Raw genomic sequence first — 13,774 nt, forward strand, 5'->3', positions numbered from 1 at the left:
ATAGTGTTTCAACCTACAAACTCCCTTGGAAGTCCTCTAGCCTGCCTGAATAAGTTTTTCCGGCCACATGTGATTGCTCAGAGCCTCCCAACTGTGAGAGGCATGAGATGTTCTGAACTGTCTAAATACAGATTCCTTTGAGCAGTTAAAAGATTGATTAGAAATTGTATTGGTGAAGGGTTTTTCACTTGTTGGGCCAATGTTTGCTGCTAAGTCTCCATATCCCTTACCTGCTGTGTCCCTGGCAGTGTATTGATTAATATGATTGGTATAAGTAGTAGTTTTAATGTTTGTAACCTGGGACCCTTGAGTTAATTCTTTTTCTTGTTACAGCCCACCACACCTTTGCCCTATAGGAATGCAACTTTAATGCTTTTGGAGGGTGGCGCCTGACTAATCACCTTTAGAGAAAAATAAGTTTTCTGAAGAAAGGGTCTTAAAATGTTAACAGGCCTCCGGGCCAGAAGATGATGCAAATCACCTAAACTTTTGCATATGATAAGTTTGCAGGAAGAAAGCCTGGCTTACTGCTTGACTCTACCCCTTCCCCCATTATCCTCTATGCATAACTTAAGGTATAAAAACTACTTTAGAAAATAAAGTGCGGGCCTTGTTCACCGAAACTTGGTCTCCCCATGTCATTCTTTCTCTCACCTTCTGGCTGAATTATTCAGCCTCTTCTCTACTTAATTTTCTCACTCAGCTATCCTTATTTAACCACTCTTTATATCCTTAATTAACGTTTAATTAAGCAATTGTTTCCTGATCCTCGCCGACGCCGTCCCCACTTCGAATTCCCTGGATCCACTGGGGCTGGACCCCGGCATGCAATGCAGGAGACACAGAAGATGCGGGTTCAATCCCTGGGTTGGGAAGATCCTCTGGAGAAGGAAATGGATGAGATGGTTGGATGGCATCACTGACTCAATGGTCATGAGGATGGACAAACTCTGGGAAATAGTGAAGGACAGGGAAGCCTGGAATGCTACAGTCCATAGGGTCGAAGAGTCAGACACATCAGAGACTGAACCACAAGAGAGAAAACAGAGATGAAAGGCATAGTGACCCAGGCAGCAGAAGACCTGCTGTAAAGCACCTGGATTTAGAGAGAGGCCCCTCCTGATTCATAGACAATACTGCATAAAATACAAATGAGGAATGAAAGCAACCTTTCCTGGTCTTGCTCTAGCCTTAAGGCATCTCAAGGTCAGGCTTAGCTTCAGCACTCTAGTTCTCTGAGATACCCTTTAGGAGTAAGAGTGAAGCACTCTCAGCTGCCCCAACTAATTCACTCTTGGACTTTACCTCCCCATCTGACGCAAGGACCCTCAGCTCTTCCACGGTTCTCACATTTGGATAGCAGGTGGGAAATTCCATGAGTTCCCTAGTCACCCTAATTCTCTGTTTCCTCAGATACCATTTTCTCTTATAGATAATTAGAGATGATCATAAAAGTCCTTCCAAATGGGCTTTTTAAAAATCTATCCTTGCAACGTAATTTCCTGCAATTAGAAGCAGACAGAGCAGTAACTGAAGCTAGAGAAGCATAGAACTGAGATGACAGGACCTTTTCTGAGACACTTCAGGAAAGCAGCATCCACAAAGGTAATGTGAATTCAAGGCTCCTAACAAACCAATTCAATCACAGAAAGGCATTTTATCCAGCTTCCTGCTTGTTGGCAGTATCATTAGAAATACACATGTACACCCATGGCTGATTCATGTCAATGCATGGCAAAAACCACTATAATATTGTAAAGTAATTAGCCTCCAATTAAAATAAATTAATTAAAATAAATAAATAAACAAATTTTTTTTAAAAGAAATGCACACCATATATATCTCGTCTCCCCTCATCTCATCTGAGTTTTTCCATTCCCATGGATTAAATTCTCTTTAAACACACTTTATACCCAGAGATGATTCATTGAACCAAAAATGCAAATCAGAGAAGGTAGGAGTAGGGACATTAGTTTCATGGCATCTATTCTACATCTAAAATCTATAGCAAATTTTAGGGTTGAGGCATTGAGAGGAAGACAAGACATGTGTCACATACAGGACAAAGGGAAAGGACATCTCATGGATCTTTACACGTAGAACAAGGATTAAGAAGTAGGACTTAGAAAAGGAAAGAATCCTGTTTAAAACAGTTAAGGCAGGATCTATCTTAATGAGCCAGGAACACTTCAACGTTGAAAAACAAATGGAAATGGTCCAATTCATTCCTTCCTCTCTTTCCTTAATTAAGTTCCAGCCAAACATTGACCTTTCTCACACACGATAGGGAAAAGTTAGCAATGAGGGAAATCCCTCAGGTGTGATGATTTTGGCCAAGTGAACCTGTCCTCATAGCTCCAGGGTCATTGTGCTAGAGTTATAAAGAACCATCCTGCTCCTTGGGAACACAGGCTTCTTGGGCACCAAATTCCTCCAGCATGCATGCTCTTCAGCTTCTCTTCAAGACCAGTGCTGCTGCCCTGCTCCTGGGTCTCTGCCTGACACTGCGGACTGGCACAGCTCAAGGACAAATGTAAGTCATCTGTTTTTCCTCCCTACAGAGAATCTTCCATGGACGACCCTTTTGCCAACCCAGAAACCCACATTATGCACCTAAATATTATTTTCCTTCTCCAAAGGACCATCCTAGGAATTTTCACTATTTGTGTCTCATGTCTCACTTTCTCCCTGTTCAGAACCTGCTGGAGAGGTTACTGAATCCATAACCTACAGCTACTTTGTGTTTTAACTCAGTTTCCCATCCTTTTATCAGTCTCTCCTTTTGCCACAAAAGAGAAACATAGGCAGGAATCTGAGCTTGGTCTATAGTTGTGGGTTAAACTTTGAATAAGATGTTTGAGCCATACAAGAAGGGCCATGTCCCTGGTCACTACCCAATAAAAAGTGTTGTTCTGATCCACCAACCGAGATAATCCTTGTCATTTCATTGGCAACAGTCTCATCTTCTTTATATGGTCCTCCTCATACACTGGAGTTCAGAGTCTGCAAGGTCTGAGCATGGTTCTCTAATCATGGAACAGTAGAAGCATGCTCTGGGATCCTGCCTCCCCCTGGACCTGTTCCTGTATGCAGAGCCATGATGTAACAACACTGGCCTCCAGCTATATCATTGGTGGATGGAGAGGCATTGAAAGGGGTCTATGTATTTGCAAATAGGGAGGCACTGAGTTTCAGAAAGAAGTCAGGAATGCCCAAGGAAACACTGACATGAAACAGAATATAGAGAAAGGAGCATATAACAGACAGGAATGGAGCCTTGGAAATTTTGGTAAAAGGATTCCTGACAAGTTTGGGGATTTCTCTAAGGGGAAGAGAGGCAAAGAGGGCAGAGGCTGTGTTTGGGGTGTGTGTGTGGGGGGGTGCATGCCAAGTTGCTTCAGTTGTGTCCAACTCCCATGGGGTCACACCCCATGGACTGAAAGTGAAAGTCACTCAGTCATGTCCGACTTTTTGTGACCCCATGGACTATGCAGTCCACGGAACTCTCCAGGCCAGAATACTGAAATGAGCAGCCTTTCCCTTCTCCAGGGGATCTTCCCAACCCAGGGATCAAACCCAGGTCTCCCGCATTGCAGGCGGATTCTTTACCAGCTGAGCCACCAGGGAAGTCCAAGAATACTGGAGTGTGTAGCCTATCCCTTCTCCAGAGGATCTTCCAGACCCAGGAATTGAACCAGGGTCTCCAACATTGCAGGTGGATTCCTTATCCCACAGATTATAGACCATCAGTCTCCTCTGTCCACGGGATTCTCCAGGAAAGAATACTGGGGTGGATTTCCATGCCCTCCTCCAGGTTATGTTCCCAACCCAGGGATCAAACCCATGTTTCTTATGTCTCCTGCATTGGCTGGTGAGTTCTTCAGCACTACACTATCTGGGAAGCTCGTGCAGGGTATGCTGGGGGTCAATTCTTTTAGGTTAACTAAGTAGTACTTCCAGGTTCCCCTCAATTTAGGCCTAAGGAACAGTGGGTTGATGAACAAAGCTGAGCTAAATGAATCCTATTAAAACTTAATTCATTGATACAATAAATATTTCAGATTCTTAGAGCTTCATATCCTTCCACTAGTGGAGGAGAAGGAGTTTCCCTGGATGATGGGATGGTTACACAAGAAAAATGGAAGGAAGTGCATCAGAAGCTAAAATAAACCATGCAATCAAATCACTTCTACCTCAGATAGAACCGCTGAGATTCAGTCAGGAGTTTGTAATGAAGGGAAATCAGCTCTTTCAGCCCATATCTCTGCCCTCATTAGCTGACCAAAAAAACCCAAAATGTAAATATCCTATGTTCACTTGTAGGTATCCAAATAGGTGGGCTTCCCAGGTGGTACTAGTGTGGGTTCAATCCCTGGGTTGGGAAGATCCCCTGGAGAAGAGAATGGTGACCCACTCCAGTATTCTTGCTTGGAGAATCCCTTGGACAGAGGAGACTGGTGGGCTATAGTCCATGGGGTTGCAAAGAGTCAGACATGACTGAAGCAACTTAGCACCCACTCACATCCAAATAGGTGTGTCTTGGCTGGACACAGAGAGACTGTAGGTGGGGGTCATGCAAAGTAGATCCTTAGGAGTGATGGTATTGATGCTTCTGTATCTTCCCTACTCCTTTCATCCCCCAGCTCTCTCTGCCTCCCCTGTTTCCATATTACCTCCCAGGCTACCTCAATCCTGGACTTTGATCTGACTTTGGATTTCTGCCTCTTTTGCCATATCTAGACAGAATGTAATTTCAGCGAATCTGACAACTTCTCAAATCGACAACTCAACGGGCTACGTGATAACACTTGAAGTTTCAAATCTCATATCTCAATGCATAGTGGTAAGTGAAGAATTGGAGGTTATGGTACATGGGGAGGAAAAAGAAATTCCCTTCTAAACAACTGCAGTCATCACGACTGATATGAAGTGAAACATTATCTTATAAAGAAGTCACCTACAAATGCTTTTGCCTTGAACTTCAGAGAAACCCCATTTGGAATGTGTGTATTACTATGTCCATTTTAAAGATGAAGAAGTGATGGTATGGATATGATAGTCAAATTCATAAATTCAGAAAATACATGGGTAGGTGCCTGGAGGCAGGGTTAGGGGGTGGGGAGGTTGGATGCGGAGCTAGTGTTTTATAGGATTGCTGTTCAGTTGCTAAGTCATGTCCAACCCTTTGTAAGACCATGAACTGCAGCATACCAGGCTTCCCTGTTGTTCACTATCTCCTAGAATTTTCTCAAACTCATGTCCATTCAGTCAGTGATGCCATCCAAACATCTCCTCTATCGTCCCCTTCTCCTCCTGCCCTCAATCTTTCCTAGCATCAAGGTCTTTTCCAGTGAGTCAGCTCTTCAAATCAGGTGGCCAAAGTCTAGGAGCTTCAGCATCAGTACTTCTAACGAATATTCACTGTTGATTTCCTTTAGGATGGACTGGTTGGATCTCCTTGCAATCCAAGGGACTCTCAAGAGTCTCTCCAACACCACAGTTCAAAAGCATCAATTCTTTGGCACTCAGTTTTCTTTATGGTTCAACTCTCATATCCATATGTGACTAGAGGAAAAGCCATAGCTTTGTCTATAAGAACCTTTGTTGGCAAAGTGATGTGTCTGCTTTTTAATATGCTTTCTATGTTTGTCATAACTTTTCTTCCAAGGAGCAAGTATCTTTTAATTTTGTGGCTGCAGTCACATTAGCAGTGATTTTGAATCTTAAGAAAATATAATGTCACTGTTTCTACTTTTGCCATTAAGTGATGGGACCAGATACCATGATCTCAGTTTTTTGAATGTTGAGTTTTGAGCCAGTTTTTTCATTCTCTTTCAACTTCATCAAGAGACTCTTTAGTTCCTCTTTCAATTCTGTCATCAAAGTGGTATCATCTGCATAACTGAGATTGTTGATATTTCTCCTGGCAATCTTGATTCCAGCTTGTGAGTCATCCAACCTGGCCTTTTCCATGATATACTCTGCACATAAGTTAAATAAGCAGGGTGACAATATACAGCCTTGATATACTCCTTTCCAAGTTTTGAACCAGTACGTTGTTCCATGTCCAGTTCTAACTGTTGTTTCTTGTCCTGCAAACAGGTTTATCAGGACCCAGGTAAGGTGGTCTGGTATTAGGGATAGAGGATCAGTTTCAATTCAGTTCAGTTCAGTCACTCAGTTGTGTCCAACTCTTTGCAACCCCATGGACTGCAGCACACCAGGCTTCCCTGTTCATCACCAATTCCCAGAGCTTGCTCAAACTCATGTCCATCCAGTCAGTGATGCCATCCAACCATCTCATCCTCTGCCACCCCCTTCTCCTCCTACCTTCAGTCTTTCCCAGCATCAGGGCCTTTTCGAATGAGTCAGTTCATCGCATCAGGTGGCCAAAGTATTGGAACTTCAGCTTCAGCATCAGTCCTTCCAATGAATATTCAGGACTGATCTCCTTTAGGATTGACTGGTTTGATCTCCTTGCTGTCCAAGGGACTCTCAAGAGTCTTCTCCAACACCCCAGTTCAAAAGCATCAATTCTTTGACACTCAGCTTTCTTGATGGTCCAACTCTCACATCCATACATGACTCCTGGAATAGTCATGAGCATCATTTAGGAAGGTGAAAAATTGAAAGACGAATGATGGTGACAGTTGCACAACAATGTGAATGTACTCAGTGCCACTGAACTGTACAGTGAAGTATGGCCAAAATAGTATGTTTATATTATGTGAATTTTACCATAATAAAAAAACTTTTGAAAAATCAATTGATGGTATAGAGAATAAACTAGTGGAGGACCAAAAGCATGTCAGGATACTTCACCAGAGGAAGGGAAGAGAAAAGAGAGAAAAGCAATAAGAGTGAGGACAAAAAACGAAGATGGATAAGACTGGGTGTCAGTGAGGAAGGAGCTTCTTGGAACTGAGCCATCCACGTCCCCAGCCCCATCCTGTGAAGTGATGAGCTTGAGGGAGACTATGCTCAGGAGGCCATGGCAGATGAGAGGGAAGCTGCAACCGTGAGGTAATCATGGGCTCCCTCACAGATGGGAGACTGTCAGACCAGAACCGGCTTTCCCAGTCCCTACCTCCAATACCTTTCCCCACTGGCTTCCATGACTCTTCATATCAGATCCTAGACCTCTTGCTTCTCCGTATTTGATAGCAATCCCCAACTCCTTCAAGGCCTCCTTAGGGTTTTTAGGAAACATATGCCAACAGACGGGAAAGTTGCATAGTGACCAAAAACCCTATGAATTACATAGAGTATCGGATATTTATTCAAATATAAATGATGCTAGAAATGCTGTTGAGCATGCCTTTTCCAGAGTTCATCTCTGAAGCTTTTTTTCAGGAAGCTTTTGGTACTTTCTCTTCTCAGGTATGACCTCAGCAGATTTCTTCTCCCATCTGAGAATCTCAGTCATTCCTTAGAGTTTGTATCTGAGTAAAGGTTTTCTAATCCTATTTGAGGAGGAAATCAGGCACCAAGTACTAGTTGGCCAAGTGCTTTCAGACTCTAAGTAGGTATTATTTGTGCAACACATATAGCGCTTTACCTCATAAAGCTCTTTACCATGCACAAAGCACAGAAAGCTATGGACTCGTAACTTAGATATGTAAGTATCAACACCTCCATCTCACAAAAGTAAAACGAGAAGCTCAGAGGGATAAAGGCCACACCACAAAGCTGGAAGGCAGGACACTTGGGACAATAAACCCTGTTGTATTTGTTTGGTGAGCTTTCCCCCCACCACATCAGAGCAGACAAAATAATGTTTCCAACGTCCACAACCATCTTGGTTCACCAGACAAAAGACAAGTTCACTGAAATCATTTCCTGCCTACTCCATTTTGGGAACTTCAGTGCAGAACTAAACACAGTCCAACCATGGTGAGCCCCTTACTCGTCCATTCCTCAAAACAAAGAACATTTCACACATCAGTTGATGACTTAAATGCTAGCCAGACCCTCAAGGCGGGTTGGCTCCCACACCAGGGGACAGAAACAAGTGTGGTATCTGAGGATACCTTCAAACCCAACTTTAAAACTTTGACATTCACCACATCCAAGACATCTTTTTAACAATTCAGGTTAAAGGTCAACAGAGCCAATAAAGAGAATTACCAAAAGTTCATTAAAGTCAAGTCTGGCCCTGAATGTATTAACTGGTGATGTCTGGGGGAAACCCCTGGTTCCCCCTTCAGTGTAGGCCTCAAAAATGTTTACTTTGCTTAATGGTCACTTCAGGGCTGCTTCAGTCAGGTCTACTCTCGTAAACCCTTTCTCATCTTCTTCTCTTCAGGTTAAAACCACATTGGACGTCTCTGATACGGTCTTTTTTCTTTATGGTAACTTTCATTTTACTAGCTGTCTGTGTGGTGTTAGTACAAGAAGATTCTTCTGGGAGATAGACGCACCTGGTAAGTGAAGAAATTTCCTGCTGAGCATTCATGTCAGAGAAGGGGAAATGTGAGGAGAGGGCAAATTGTCAAGGTGGAACTGAGACATGGCAGAAAGCAAAAGGAACAAGGTATTGGAGTAAGAAGGAAACACAAGACATAGAGGCAGTGTGGGCGATGATTCGATGTGGCAGACGGGCGACACTCCTAACAGCTGCAAGCCTGACAAACGGGGCTGAGCGTCAGACACAGCAAAAGGCAGGATAGGGTGGCTTGCATATGGAGTCCAGTTGCCTGACACAGCTTTGCTTCTTCTCTCCAGAAAATGGGATCATAACAGGGAAGGCTCAAGTTGTGTCAGAGGAGAATATATGCCCTCCTGGTGTGACTATCTCCACCCCTGTTTATGAAATTGTTATCACACGTGATGTCATTATAACACTCTGATCTGGAAAGTCTTCCATTTCTGAGTTTGTGGGCATCTGTGTAGACTGGAAAATAAACTTCCTACTGACTTCTCACTGTCCTATCTGTGTTCTTTCCCCCAAAACTCAGTACTGTGTCTGCTCAGACATCCCCAGTCCTAAGGAACCAGTATTTTTAAGAAAACTTCTCAGATATGATACATGAGTATCCACTCCCTAGCCAATGATGAGAAAAAGAAGATAGGAACTATTCTTACCATTTAACTCAGGAGAGGAAATGTCCAGAGAGAGAGAATTGTCCCTAGTGATACAAATTAAGGACAGAACTGACCAACGGTTCTAAGTTTCCCTTCTATTTCAGTCCAGGTGCATCCAGCTGTCTCTCCCAGTTATCTGAAAGTTCAATGAATCTGAAGCCCTAAATTATTACATCTTGCTCCTCTTCAGCTGGTAGCAAGGAAAAGACTCACGAGTTCACATGAGCTGGGTTCCTACGCGATGTACCATCTCTGTGCCCAAGTTCTTTCATCACTTGGCAAAACTCAGAAATCAAGGAGCTACCTACTATAAGTGGGAATTGAAGGGTTATGGGGAACCATTCAGAGCTCCAAGTGGGAGTGTGTAACAGGTGCAGCCATCTGGAGAACTACTAGTACTTAAGTTATTTATGTACATACCTTCTGACCCAGCACTTCCATAACAAGAAGTGACAGTAAGAAAGACCATTATTGATTTATGGGCTTCTAGGCCAATCTATTTTTGCTATCATAGAAAAAGAACCACTGAAGAGCCATTGTTTCAGACTATATGCCGCATCTTGAAGGACATCACCATATCCCCTAAAGAGTGTGACTCCCGAGTAATTTCCTTGCTGCTTATGTATGAGCTTTGTGTAGCATACCATAGGGTCAAGAGTTTCCTGATAATGAAAGTAATGAAAAATCAATATATATCTTGATCATGCGCCTGTAGTGGAAACTCTTTCATTTAAAAGAAGAAAGATTCCATTGATCTAAGGAGATGTTAGATGGGTCTAGTAATCAGATACTCTGTGAACCCTGAGAAAGTCATGCTGGCTAAGACACAGCAGGCAGGGAAGATCCATACCTAGAACATGAATCAATGTCAGTAGAGACAAAATACTGCCCTGTCAGGAATCAAAAGGATCCTGTGTAATCATTATCCTCTCGAATGGTCTCCTTGAGAAATGGTACATTATTGAGGTCACAGAACTAGTCTTTGTTATTGAAAGGCCAGCGGCTGCAACATCTAAGTTATTTATGGGAAGAAGTGCATTTTGGGGGGTATTTTAGCATATAATTTATTTATTGATGTATAGTTGATTTACAATATCATGTAAGGTTCAGGTGTATAGCACAACAATTCAGTTATATATATATATATATATATATATATATATATATATATATATAATTTTTTTTTTCAGATTCTTTTACCTCATAGGTTATCACCTAATATTGAGTACAGTTCCCTGTGTGATTTTAGCATATACTTTAACATCTCGGGGCATAAGTCAAGTCAACTGCAGTGATAGAAGTGTCTATTTCGTATCAGCCACCACCATTTTAGCCATTACATAAGGACTTGGGTGGCAAAGGGCAGGAGCTGCTGACACCCATAGAACCACTCATCCCACCCTCTAATTGTTCAATGCCTCCTCTGTGTTACATACTTTCTTATAAGCACTTCCATGAGACACCAAGAACCAAACATTCTGTTCAAATGTATCAGTTCTTTCAGATGGCTCTTCTCCAGAACTTCTGTATTGAATACGCCAACCTTGTTCCCCTGAGGCTCCAGACCAACAAGCCAAGAAATATGCCACTCCCCAGGAGTCCATGTATATCTTTACCTCAAGACACTTTTCCAACCTCACAGAACTGATGACCAGGTATATTGCTTGCAGCTCTGCCCTTTAAGATTATTTCCCCCCACCTGCGTTTTTCTATTGCATACCCAAGTTAAGTTTTAGTTTGGCAATCACCCAACTTTAGTTCACAAAAACATATTGAGCCAACAAATCTGTGAGTCACACGGGGTTGATTTCCTCCAAAATCTAAACAAAGGACCTCCCCAACCCATGAGGCTGTAGGCACAATCTGAAGACAAGAAAGTGCAGGCTGGTATCAGTGCAGCTGGCATCAGTGCAGAGTAGGTGACATAGGGTATGAACCATGTTTTTCTGTACCACAGGCCCTTTGGACCAAGTTGTGTTCATACTTAACTGTGGTGTTTCCATTGTGTGAAGACTGCGGCTATGTCCACTCAAATACATTATTTCTGGGTCTACTAATGCCTATGTCATAATGGGGAATTCTGGTCTCTTGATGTTTCATTGTCAGAAATTGCATCTATTTAGTGTCCAAAAGAACCTTTAAAAAAAATTAGTTTTCTGCTGCAGAGAGAACAGACTTACTCCAGAATCCTGTTGGTCTAGACTGCAACTCTCGGCCTGAGGCTAACCAGAGAGTACAGTCAGCAATCTTAATCTACCCTAGATCTCTGCAGCACCATGGGTTCTGCCAAGTGACATAGCCAAAATAAAGGATTCAGGTTAGCTCAGATTGCCATAACAAAATAAGATAGACTGAGTGGCTTAAACAACAGAAATCTATTTTCTCACCGTTCTGGAAGCTAGAAGTCTGAGATCAAGATGCCACCACAACGAGGTTCTAGGGAAGGCTCTCTTCCTTGCTTATATGCAGCGACCTACTCACTGTGTCCTCATATGGGGTAAAGAGAGCAATGTGTCTCTTCCTCAGCTTATAATGGCACCTCTTCTGAGTTCTACCATAATGACCCCATTTAACCAGAATCACCTCGTAAAAGGCCCCAGGACAGTCACTTAAGGGGAAGGGAAGGAGGGCATCAACATATTAATTTGCAAGAAACACAATTCAGTCATAGCAAGACTGTTCATGCTAAAGTTTGAACCTGCTATAGAACCCCTTTTTTTCCTCTGGATACCACTCAAAACTGGCTTCCTTTGGAGTCACCCAATGATGTCACTTTATCATTTCCAGTTTAGTAAACTCTGCCTGCAAAGTCAAAGGGCTTCCAAGAAGGTTGCCATGTTTTCGGTGGTAAGTTGTTCAAGATTCAATAAATCTCCACTTGGAAAACATATTGCAACAAGCCCTAGATCACTAAACATCTAAAAACTGATGTGGCATCCCCCTAAGTTTTTGTGTTTTTAAGAATAGTTTGTATTTCAAACTATTCCTAAAAATTGAAGAGGAAGAAATACTTCCAAATCATTCTGTGAAACCAGCATTTGTTGTTGTCCAGTAGCTCAATCAGGTCCAACTCTTTGTGACCCCATAAACTGCAGCATGCCAGGCTTCCCTGTCCTTCAGTATCTCCCAGAGTTTAAACAACTCCATCCATGTCCATTATGTCAGTGATGCCATCCAACCATTTCATATTGTGTTATCCCATTCTCCTGCCCTCAATCTTCCCCCAAATCAGAGTCTTTTCCAATGAGCTGACTCTTCACATCAGGTGGCCAAAGTATGGGAGCTTCAGCTTCAGTATCAGTGTTTCCAGTGAAAATTCAGGGTTGATTTCCTCTAGGATTGACTAGTTTGAACTCCTTGCTGTCCAAGAGACTCAAGAGTTTTCTCCAGCATCACAGTTCAAAAACATCAATTTTTTGCCACTCAACCTTCTTCATGGTCCAACTCTCACATCCATACATGACTACTGGAAAAACCATAGCTTTGACTATAGGGACCCTTGTCGGCAAAGTGATCTTTATTTTTTAATATGCTGTCTAGGTTTGTTGTAGCTTTCCTTCCAAGGAGCAAGCATCTTTTCATTTCGAGGCTGCCGTCCACAGTGAATTTGGAGCCCAAGAAAATAAAATCTGTCACTGCTTCCACTTTTTCCTCACCTATTTGCCATGATACAATGGGACCAGATGCCATGATCTTAGTTTTCTGAATGTTGAGTTTTAATCCAACTTTTTCATTCTTCTCTTTACCATCATCAAGAAGCTCCTTAGTTCCTCTTCACTGTCAGTCATTAGAGTGGTATCTTCTGCATATCTGAGGCTATTGATATTTTCTCCAGTAATCTTGATTCCAACTTGTGATTCATCCAGCCCAGCATTTTGCAAATAAGTTAAATAAGCAAGGTGACAATATACAGCCTTGACATACTCCTTTCCCAATTTCGAATCAGCCTGTTGTTTCATGTCCAGTTCTAACTGTTGCTTCTTGTCCTGCATACAGGTTTCTAAAGAGACAAAACACCCAAGAATAAACTTAACCAAGGAGGTAAAAAGAGAGGTACTCTGAAAATTATGAGATATTGACCAAAGTCATTTAAGATTACACAAATAAAAAAATGTACTGTGTTTACAGATTGAAAGAATTACTGTTCTTAATATGTTTTTACTTCTCAAAGTAATCTACAGATTAAATGCAATCTCTATCAATATACCAAGGCATTTTTCTGCAGAACTAGGAAAAATATGCATAAAATGTGTATAGAACCACAAAAGACCCCAAAGAGACAAAACCTTCTTGAGAAAGAGGAACAAAACTGAAGGCATCATGTTCCCTGATTTCAAACTATTACAAAGCTATAAGAATCAAAACACTGTGATACTATTAAAAAGCAGATACATAGATCCAAAAATAAACCCACACTTCTATAGTCAATATATCTATACTGAGAAGGCAAAATTATAAAATGATGTAGAGAGCTACTTCAATAAATAGCCTGGGAAAACTGGACAGCTACTTCAAAAGAATCAAACTAGAACATTTTCTTATGTCATATACAAAATAAACTCAGAATGGATTGAGGACCTAACAAAAGACCGGAAGCCATAAACCTCTGGAAGAAAACATAAGCAGTATTCTTTTTGACATTGGTCTTAGCAATATCGTTTTGGATCCGTTTCCTCAGGCAAGGGAAACT

General features: G+C 42.0%; 1 protein-coding gene across 1 annotated transcript; it reads left to right on the plus strand.

Annotated features, from left to right (window-relative positions):
- Window positions 1-2,293: 2,293 nt before the first annotated feature.
- On the plus strand, window positions 2,294-8,923 carry LOC104972276 (prolactin-inducible protein homolog). Its single transcript, XM_010804633.2, has 4 exons — window positions 2,294-2,533; window positions 4,741-4,843; window positions 8,306-8,423; window positions 8,725-8,923. Exons 1-4 carry the CDS (start codon window positions 2,439-2,441, stop codon window positions 8,847-8,849), a joined length of 441 nt encoding a protein of 146 aa, XP_010802935.1. The 5' UTR covers window positions 2,294-2,438; the 3' UTR covers window positions 8,850-8,923.
- The last annotated feature ends 4,851 nt before the right edge of the window (window positions 8,924-13,774 follow it).

This window comes from Bos taurus, chromosome 4 (assembly GCF_002263795.3).
Source record: "Bos taurus isolate L1 Dominette 01449 registration number 42190680 breed Hereford chromosome 4, ARS-UCD2.0, whole genome shotgun sequence".
Lineage (NCBI taxonomy): Eukaryota > Metazoa > Chordata > Mammalia > Artiodactyla > Bovidae > Bos > Bos taurus.

What these genes read in the sequence shown, in the direction of transcription:
- LOC104972276 (XM_010804633.2), top strand. Translation starts at nt 2,439, where the DNA reads ATGCATGCTCTTCAGCTTCTCTTCAAGACCAGTGCTGCTGCCCTGCTC. An exon ending in TCATATCTCAATGCATAGTG is followed by an intron (nt 4,844 to 8,305) that starts GTAAGTGAAGAA and finishes TCTTCTCTTCAG; the next exon opens with GTTAAAACCACATTGGACGT. An exon ending in CTGGGAGATAGACGCACCTG is followed by an intron (nt 8,424 to 8,724) that starts GTAAGTGAAGAA and finishes TCTTCTCTCCAG; the next exon opens with AAAATGGGATCATAACAGGG.